Here is a 9,188-nt window from a genome sequence, read left to right as displayed (position 1 = left end):
CCCCCCCCCCCGCTCAGTTTAAAGTCCTCCGGATGAAGCTCACTAGAGCATCTCCAAAGGACCTTTTCCCCATCCTCATGAGCTGTAACCCATCCGTTGCCAGAAGTCCATTGGCAAGAAAACAAGTGCCATGGTCAAGGAACCCAAAGCATTCCTTCTGGCACCACACCCTAAGCCAGTCGTTCACCTCGGAGGCCCTCCTGTCCCTTCCTGGCCCAAATCCCTGGACCAGTAAGATTGACGAGAAGGCCACTTGGGCCTTCAGCTCCCTGAGTTTCTTCCCCAAGGCCTCAAAGTCCCTGGTGATCCCAACCACACCCTGCCACATCATTTGTGCCCACATGGATCACCAGGAGCAGCTGGTGACCCCCGGAGCAAACAAGATGCTCCACTCTGTCTTTCACATGCCAAATGCATGCGCCTGGCAGGCAGCAAACTTCCCTTGTCTCCAGGTTGGGGCGGCACACCACTGCCTCAGTGCCCCTCAGGCTGGTGGTGGTGGGCGGCTGTGCCCTGGCCCTCGCCTCTCCTGCAGCGGCCCCCTTGCCACTTGTTGTCTCAAGCTGTGGGTCCTGGTGGTCCCCTGAGGCCTCATCAGCCCGAGCCTCCCCAAGTGGAGAGAACCGGTTTTCCAGCTCCAGATTGGTGCCAGGAGGAGGAGGAGCCCGTGCTGGCCTCTTCCTCCTGTGGGTGAAATACCTTCATGTCTCCGCAGCTGCTCCTCCCATGGCCTCTCCCTCAACCCTCTGTCCAGAGGGGGGCTGCTCCCTGGGGGCCTGGAGGGCTCTCTCAGCCCTCAAGCACCTCACCTCCTCTTCTAGCAGGGTCACCACCTTGCACCGAGGGCAAGTATAACCCTGCCTCTCCTGGGGAAGAAGGGCAAGCATGTCGCAGCTGTCACAGCGGATGGCAACACCCGTGACTCCCGCCAAAGCCATCTCCTGGTCTGCCACTGGGATCCCTTCCGAGACCTTACCTTGGTCCCCTGCCTTGTTTGTCCTGCAGTTTCTCTCACTCGCCCAGTTCTCCCAGACAAAAACCCACTCACACACACACACAAGGATAAAATAAATTTATAAAATAAACTTAAATTTAAATTGGAGGAAAAACAAAGCAAAGCACAGCAGAGCACAAAAAAAAAAAAAAAACGAGGGAAGGGAAGGGAAGGGAAGGGAAGGGAAGGGAAGGGAAGGGAAGGGAAGGGAAAAAAAACCCCCTCTGTGTCCCAGGGAGGGGAGTCCCTGGACAGCCCGGGCCGCACCTAAGGGACGCAGACAAGGGACAACACCTTATCAGGCCCTCAGGCCGGCAGCCCCGCCTGTCTGCTTCCTCCTGGACAGTCCCCTGGCCACTCAGCACTCTCTCCCAGCCTGTGCCTCTGCTGCTCTGCCAAGAGGCCAGAGCCAAAATAGCCCTACAGGACATGTTCTGCCTGCACGTTATCCAAAATAACTATCAAAACTTCATGAGAATCTCACCTGCTTTCCTTCTGGTCACCCTAATGCCTGGACTCCCTTTTGGCCCAGTAACTGGCCACACTGGCAGGGGCTTGTGGGAAGTGAAGTCCAAAACATTTGGAGGGCAAACCAAGTTAGATAAGGCTGCTGTACTGTCACCATACAAAATTCTTCCACAAAGAACATAGGGAAGCAGACACAGCTTAGTAACAGAGCATACAGTTCCAGACAGTCTCTGGTACCTGCTTTTGAAAGAAGCTCATTTAGTAGGTATCGGGGAGAGGGGGAGGAATAGTAATTCACTCTTCCTGAGGGTATTTAACTTCTTTCAGCCCACGGGGTAAAAATTAATTTTGGAAGAGCTCTTGGGGGCTCCTATCCAGTGGTTGGTAGGCAGAGACAAATGCAAAATGTAGCAGGGGCAAGAAAAACCCAAAATGTAAGTTTATTTTACTTTAAAGCTATTAGTGCTGACAGCTAAGTCCAAGGAGAGACCCTAATACTTGGGAGCAGAGGAAGGGGGATACAAAAGCCAGGAAACCACAAATCAATTGGCAATTAGAGGAAAGAAGTTAGGCCAGGGGAAGGAAGTGCAGCCATCTAGAGAACGCTTGAGGGACAGGTGGGGACCCCCATGTGAGCCATATTTGGCCCACGGCCTAAGGTTCTGTAACCCTAAGTCTAAAGTGAGCAATGGCATAATGCAGTATCTAACTCAGAAGCTGGTAGACAGAACAGAAGTGTCTAATTCAGGCACTAGTAGAGAGATACTGAGCCTTCTCCTGACTTCTTGATGTAGAAGGCTCTCTCTATAACATCTTGTTTTCAGGAGAAAGAGTTTCATTTGTAGACTTTTCTGGTCTGAAGAATTCTCTTCTTCCCACTGAGACTAATTTCTTTTATTGCCTTTGGAGGAGTGGAAAGGCAGGAGAGGGTTTTGCATTTTAACTTAATTAAGCAAATCTTTAGAAAGGAAGTTAAAACTGGAGATGAGGCAGTGACCTTGCACAGTTACTGAAATAAGATATTTACCTGCACAAACAAAGCAATAATGGTTATCCCATTCTTCTTCCCGACTGCTTCATTGATACTATGGTACATTGTGGAGTTCCAGTGGATTAGATGGAGCTAGAGAGAGAGAGAGAGAGAGGGATGATTGCTCATAGGATAAATATTGCCTTTGGCTAAGAATCTCTCCTACACCAGCTAACTATAGACCCCTTTGCAAACATTTACTAATGCCTATTCATTTCCTTAAAAGCTCTTTTATATCCTGCCTTTCCATAGACTTATTCAAGGTAGTTTACAAAACTATTTTTTAATTGTTGCATAATAACAATAATAAAACAACACATACTACGAGTAAACAAATAATACAAGACTTGCAGCATTGGACCACATAATTAAATTTGACCACCACTACTCCTGCAGAAGAGTAAGATTGTATTCACCTAGCATTTAAAGAAAACATTACAGATGCCAAGTAAATCACCTTGGAGAGAATTCCAAAAAGGGGGTGCCACAACAGAAAAAGCCTGCTCTACCTAAGCTCTGATGTCTGGGACCTGGAGAGTAGGATTTCTAATGATCTTGGTACTTGGTCAGGGTCATACAGAAGAATACTATCTTTAACTTCCAGACCATTTAGGCATTTGTAGGTCCAACTCAACACTTACCACTCAGCCCTGAAGCATACAGGAAGCCACTGTAGACATTTCTAGACTGAAGAGACAGCATTGCTAGTGGTGAGGCCCCATTAACAATCCCCCTCTGCAGCATTCTGCACTGGTTGCAGTTTCTAAAGTCTTTTAAACAGTAGTCCCATATAGAAGGCATTGCAATGATCCAATCTGGGTGTTATCAAAGCATGGATAATTGTGGTGAGGTCATGCACTACAATTTTTACATGTGAACTGTTAATAATTGGCCTTGACCTTCATAAAATGAAAGAAAAAATTAATTAGAACTTCATATCAGCCATAAGTGACTATTTCACTTCTATCAGAAAAGGAATTTTAATGCCTACCATATGTCTATTAAATTGAACAAAGCCCTATTCAGAGAGCATCTGTCATGCAACCATCCACCTCTTATGCCAAACATCCCAGCAGGACTGCTAAGATGACCACTTAAAAATCATTAAAAACAGAGGACATGGATTTGCATAAACTATGCATGTGTTAAAAATAATAATGTTATAAATACAAATACAATACATCTCATCATAGGGTTGCGTACCATGTTAGTCATACTTAGAATAGACCCACTGAAATGAATGGAATTTGTTTGTCATGCATCACTTAAGATTCATTCACTGCGATGGGTCTACTCTAAGTGGAACAAATTGGCTACAACTAGGAATATTGGAGAAATGTGCAATGGAGTCAAAAGACTTCCGATGTCTGAATCTAGCTCACAGATTCCTCTGTATACCAGATTTTCCTGAGTCTTTGTGGACTTGCAGACTGGTGTTGCACTTGCCAGAATTTTACAGAAATTGAGATGAAGATGGGAAAGTCACCAATCAAAAATGTGAAAGTATGCATGGGAGCAGGGCATTCAGAACAGCAAATTTGTACAATTGCAAAATTTGCCCTAGAAAGAATGAATGCAATTTTGTGAAATGGAAAAAAAATCAGATTCCATCAATGAACAGAGAATGAAACAAAACGCTCCTGATAATCTGTGCTATGGAGGTAGAATGGATTTTTCAATGACAGTGCTGTCATTGGTGCCACTGATGAGCCATTTCATTCCCTTCTGATCATTTGCTATCTTTAAACTAGACTTTGTCTTGACAGCCTTTGAAGGGTGCCTTCAAAGCAGATGACTATCCTCTTTAAAAGCAGACACATAGCCCTCCAGGCTTCACCCATCCCCAGTACTGGTTTTCACATTAAAGTCTTCCAAGGTAGATATGAAGGTAGAGAGCTTCTTTTCTGCCGAAGGACACTTTTTTCCAAGAATCATCTGTCAGGTGATTCTTGGAAATTGTGATGATATCAAGAAGGCTCAAAGCTGGCAGTGGGCAGCATCTGAGTGAAAAGTCAGCAAGACTAGGGCCAAAAGTAAGCATAGTTGGTTTGTATAGTGCTCTCCCCACCCTTCTCTTCTCTCTTCCTTTCCCATCTCTGTGGTCAGCAGAAATAAAGACCTCATGAAACTTGCTTGAAGGTTATGGCTTCCCCACCTGAATGTACACAGACTGCTTAAAATTTTGTTGAAGTAAATAGGATTTAGGCTGCAATTGTATATCCTCTTAACACTAATGGGACATACTTCTGATTGTAGTTGTTCAGGACTGTGCTATTAAATGCCCAAGGACAAAGTCCTATGAATGTTTAGGCAGAAAAAAATTCCACAACTTCCAGCCACCCACAACCAGCCATGCTATATGGGAATGTTGGGAGTTGTAGGATTTAATCAAATAAGCATTCTAAGATTTAACAAATGAACAGCAAAATCCAAGCTTTCAAATCTTAGGTGCCTAACTGCTAAACACTCAAGATTAGCTAGTTCAGTGGAAGTCACTAAAACAAATCTTCAGTTATAGTCATTGCACATTTTCCCTTTTGTGTGGAAAAAATCATTTCAAAGGAAAAGGAAAATGTGCGTATTAAAGAAGATACAGTTAAAGGAAAGGTGTGTATCATTCAACTTGGTATTTAGACAGTACTATGTGTTGAATGAATAAGGAAGCAAATTACTGTTTGACTTGCTTTTTACAGTTTTTGTCAATTTTATAAGCATGCATAATTCTATCTCTGTCTATTGTTAAATGATTCATTTAAATGTTGAGATTTCAGCCCTGGTGACTTCTAAAGCAAAAGCAATAAAATGAAATAACATTATCCAGGTAGGTTGTAACCTAACATAAATGTAAGACCACCTCATGAAATGTGTTTTATTGTTTGTTCACTTGATTTCCACTAGAGGGTATTCCTGCTGCCTGATGTGCATAATATACAGAAAGGAAGAGAAACTTACTGCTCAGAGATCCATGGAAACAAATCCTTTGCATCAATGAGTTAAGGCTCTACCCACTGACCAAACTGGGAAAACAGTGAACAGTTAATACCACTCCTATTGTTATCTTCTCAAAGTCAATGAATAAGTGGTTGCCCCCACCCAAAAACAAAATAAAACAAAATGCTCCATGGAATAATAGCCAAGATTACGGTGACTGTTTTTCTGAGTCACCACACCATGACTTTCATTATACAGTCACATTCAAGAGAGTAAAGGTCCGACACCCATCCTCTCCCACAAACCCCAAACCTAATATTACTTGAAGTTATACTGAATGTTTTCAAGGAAAGTGCTCTATGTTACTTTTTATCAATGAGAAGGAATGTTATATTAATATAAAGAGCCAATCTTTGGCTGAGAGATGAATCACAGTTTACTTTTTAAGCCTACATGCAAAGTTTATTCAGGCAACAAGTGAATCTAAATAGAACATGCATGTGCTGTATTTTTTACAATCAGTGTAATGGTGGGTAGTTTCTGGGCAGTTTGTGAGCAGTGCAAGCCCAATTAAATGCCTGGGTTTTCCTGCAAAAAAACATAATGGAGAATTCCAAATGCTGTCGCAAATGATGTCACTGTTGTTCTCTTCAGGAACCCAAGTATTGTCTGATGAACTTGCCTGTTTAATTTGGATGGAGTATTTCATTTCTTTATCTGTTTAGCCCTTTGACTTTTTTTTTTACATGTGGCCCCGAGATGTTTCTTCAAGAAATACTAGTCACCTTCAGAAAAAATACAGGTGGGCAAATCTTGCTCCAGATCATACTTGAGAGAATGGCAGGGAGAGTGGATGCTTCTGAGGAATGAAAAAACCTGCTATTACTGGCCCCTGAGTGAGACCATACTACGCCATCTTTTCAGGTCCAAGAGACAAAAAAATCTCCCTTTTGCAATCAGCTGCAGGTCTTTGCTTAAGTGAAAGGCCAGATCACCTGAAGCCGGCATTCCAATGTAGATGACCTGGCTGAGGTCATCTGTATGCCAAGCAGCACCACTTAACCAGCCTATTGTAAATTGTCCAGGCCTAAACAATGAAGAATCTTGTGCCGTCCAGACAGTCAGTAGACAGACAGACAAAGATTCTTCTGGAACCAAGACAAGGGAGGAGAGACCAGAGAAGTCGCTTCAGAGCAGCTGCCCTGGGATGATCCCATGTGCCTCTTCCCAGGAGTGAGACAGTCCACAGCGGGATGCAGACCCTTGTGGTGGCTGCCAGAGATTGACTAGGCCTTGACCAGGAGTGAGGAACTAAGCAAAGGCCACTACAGGCTTCCGCTTGCCCCTGAAATGCAGGGATCTGTTCCCTTTGGGTTGGTTTGCAGGGTCTCCCTAAACCTCCTCAGCCCATTTGAGCATTCTAATGGGGGAAGCAGGCTAGAAATACTGAAAAAACAAGAAACAAGGTCAGACTCACACATTCAGCCCAGCACTGTGATGCTGGAGGGTTTCTCTGACAGAACTTAACAGGAAGCGGGCACAATTTTGCTCAAATGGCTTTGCATGGGGAAACAGAAGTGTGGGAAGCTCGGCATGCCGAAGGGAACGCACCCCTCAAAGGCAGGCTCTCTGGAATAAAATACTGGCGGCAGGGGGGATCTCCACTAACTCCACTAGAAAAGTTAGTTGAGGGTACCATGAGTGAATGCTCTTCCAGCAAAGGTACTGTGAGCAAAACTCCCAAGAAATAAAGGAGCCTGAGGCAGGCACATGAGGAGATTATCCCAAGGTTCCTTTAGGACAGGCACTCAGTATGGTTTTTCCACAAACAAGAAGGGAGAGAAACAGAAACAGGGACCAAGAGAACATTACCATAACTAGTGTGGGTCTTCAAGAAACCAGCTAGGCAGTTTGCACAGGGATGTGCTAACTAGACTGAATTTTTCTGTTTTAATTTGTCTTTTTGCCACTGATTTTCCACTTTGAACTTACTGTTGTTTGCTCAGAATCTGACCAACCTTTTCCCCATGTTGTCCATTCCCCACAAAGGAGGTGCTCACAAAGGAGATGCTACATTTTGGGTCACAATAATGTTATTTCAATGCCCAGGTTGAATTCAATATGTTGATTAATACCTGTAATCTACTTAACCCCTTTAAAGGCACAGGAGGACTGAAAGGAAGTTGAACACACAGGACTCCAGTCCTTATTCCCAAAAGACTGAGGGCCCTTGAGAACTAAGGAGGGGAGGTTTGTTTTGTCATGATGGCTGGTACCAGTTAGTGCTGCTGCACCAGACCTTGTGCCTTCAGACAGGGTTGCCTGAAGGTCACCACAACATCATCCAGCACGTGAAATCTCAGATCTGTTATATCTCATGCATTCTGAGTTCATTATAGCAGCTGGATATATGTCAAGAAAAACAAATTAATAAGTGTTCCCAGTGATCCCCAAAAGTGAACTGTGAAGACATCATTCAGCTCACAGTGGGTCCATCTGTTAGATGTACCAGTGGATGAGTAGCATGGGCTGAAGTGTTTATGTATTTGAAATGTGGGCACTGAATGGCAAAGGTTTCACTTTTGAACATTTGGGATTCACTCCAAGGATTTCCCTACTTGAAGCATTTAATGTGCACTCATGACACCTCACTCACAGTAGTCTGTGGGAACTTTACATAACAGTTTCATCCTCCAGGGCTTCTCCCATGTTTTAGCACCATTTCCACAGCCTTTTTTAAGAGTGGGGAAAGTCAGGTGTTCTTTCCTAATCTCACAATAAAATTCTAAGACTACTTCATGTGTTTTCATGATTCTTGTCTCCCACAGCTATATCACAGTGTCACCAGATGGTTCTGTGATGGAATATATAGAAAAGCAAAGAAATAAATATTTCAGGGGTGGGAGAATAAATGTGTAAAGAACCCACTCAACCCCACAATGAAAATGGAAGTAGAAGCCTTGATGAAATGATAGGTTAAAAGCCTCATGCAGAGCAGCCCTAATATTTTGACTGTAACCCAAATATGATTGCCAGCATGATGTAATACTTATGGTACTGGTTGCAGTAGTGTTGTGTTGGATCAGGACTAATACAAAAAAATTAGGCTTAAATTGAAAAAAGTAGGAAAAACCACTAGGCCACTCAGGTATGACCTAAATCATATCCCTGATGAATATACAGTAGAGGTGACAAATAGATTTAAGGAATTAGATCTGATAGACAGAGTGCCTGAAGAACTATGGATGCAGGTTCGCAACATTGTACAAGAGGTAGCAACTAAAGCCATCCCAAAGAAAAAAAAATGCAAGAAAGCAAAATGGCTGTCTGAGGAAGCTTTACAAATTGCTGAGGAAAGAAGGGAAGAGAAAGGCAAGGGAGAAAGAGAAAGGTACACCCAACTGAATGAAGAATTCCAGAGAATAGCTAGAAGAGATAAGAATGCCTTCTTCAATGAACAGTGCAAAGAAATAGAAGAAAACAATAGAATAGGGAGGACCAGAGATCTCTTCAAGAAAATTGGAGATATGAAGGGAATGTTTCATGAAAAGATGGGCATGATAAAGGACCAAAATGGCAGGGACCTAACAGAGGCAGAAGAGATTAAGAAGAGGTGGCAAGATTACACAGAAGAACTATACAAGAAATAGCTTAACGTCCCTGATAACCACGATGGGGTGGTCACTGACCTCGAGCCAGACATCCTGGAATGTGAAGTCAAATGGGCCTTAGGAAGTCTGGCTCGAGGTCAGTGACCACCCCATC

At 43.5% G+C, this 9,188-nt stretch overlaps 1 protein-coding gene across 1 annotated transcript in view; it reads right to left on the bottom strand.

The window, feature by feature from the left end:
• CA8 (carbonic anhydrase 8) overlaps positions 1 to 9,188 on the bottom strand; it is a 48,659-nt gene that overhangs the window by 15,542 nt on the left and 23,929 nt on the right. Inside the window, exon 4 of the mRNA XM_044424189.1 lies at positions 2,490 to 2,585. Within this exon, the coding sequence (XP_044280124.1) occupies positions 2,490 to 2,585 (96 nt within the window). The remainder of the gene's footprint in view (positions 1 to 2,489; positions 2,586 to 9,188) is intronic.

This window comes from Varanus komodoensis, unplaced genomic scaffold, assembly GCF_004798865.1.
Source record: "Varanus komodoensis strain SLA01 unplaced genomic scaffold, ASM479886v1 scaffold14_1, whole genome shotgun sequence".
Taxonomy (NCBI): Eukaryota; Metazoa; Chordata; class Lepidosauria; order Squamata; family Varanidae; genus Varanus; species Varanus komodoensis.
The sequence above is the reverse complement of the archived record's forward strand: the minus strand, read 5'-3'. Positions and strand labels throughout refer to the sequence as shown.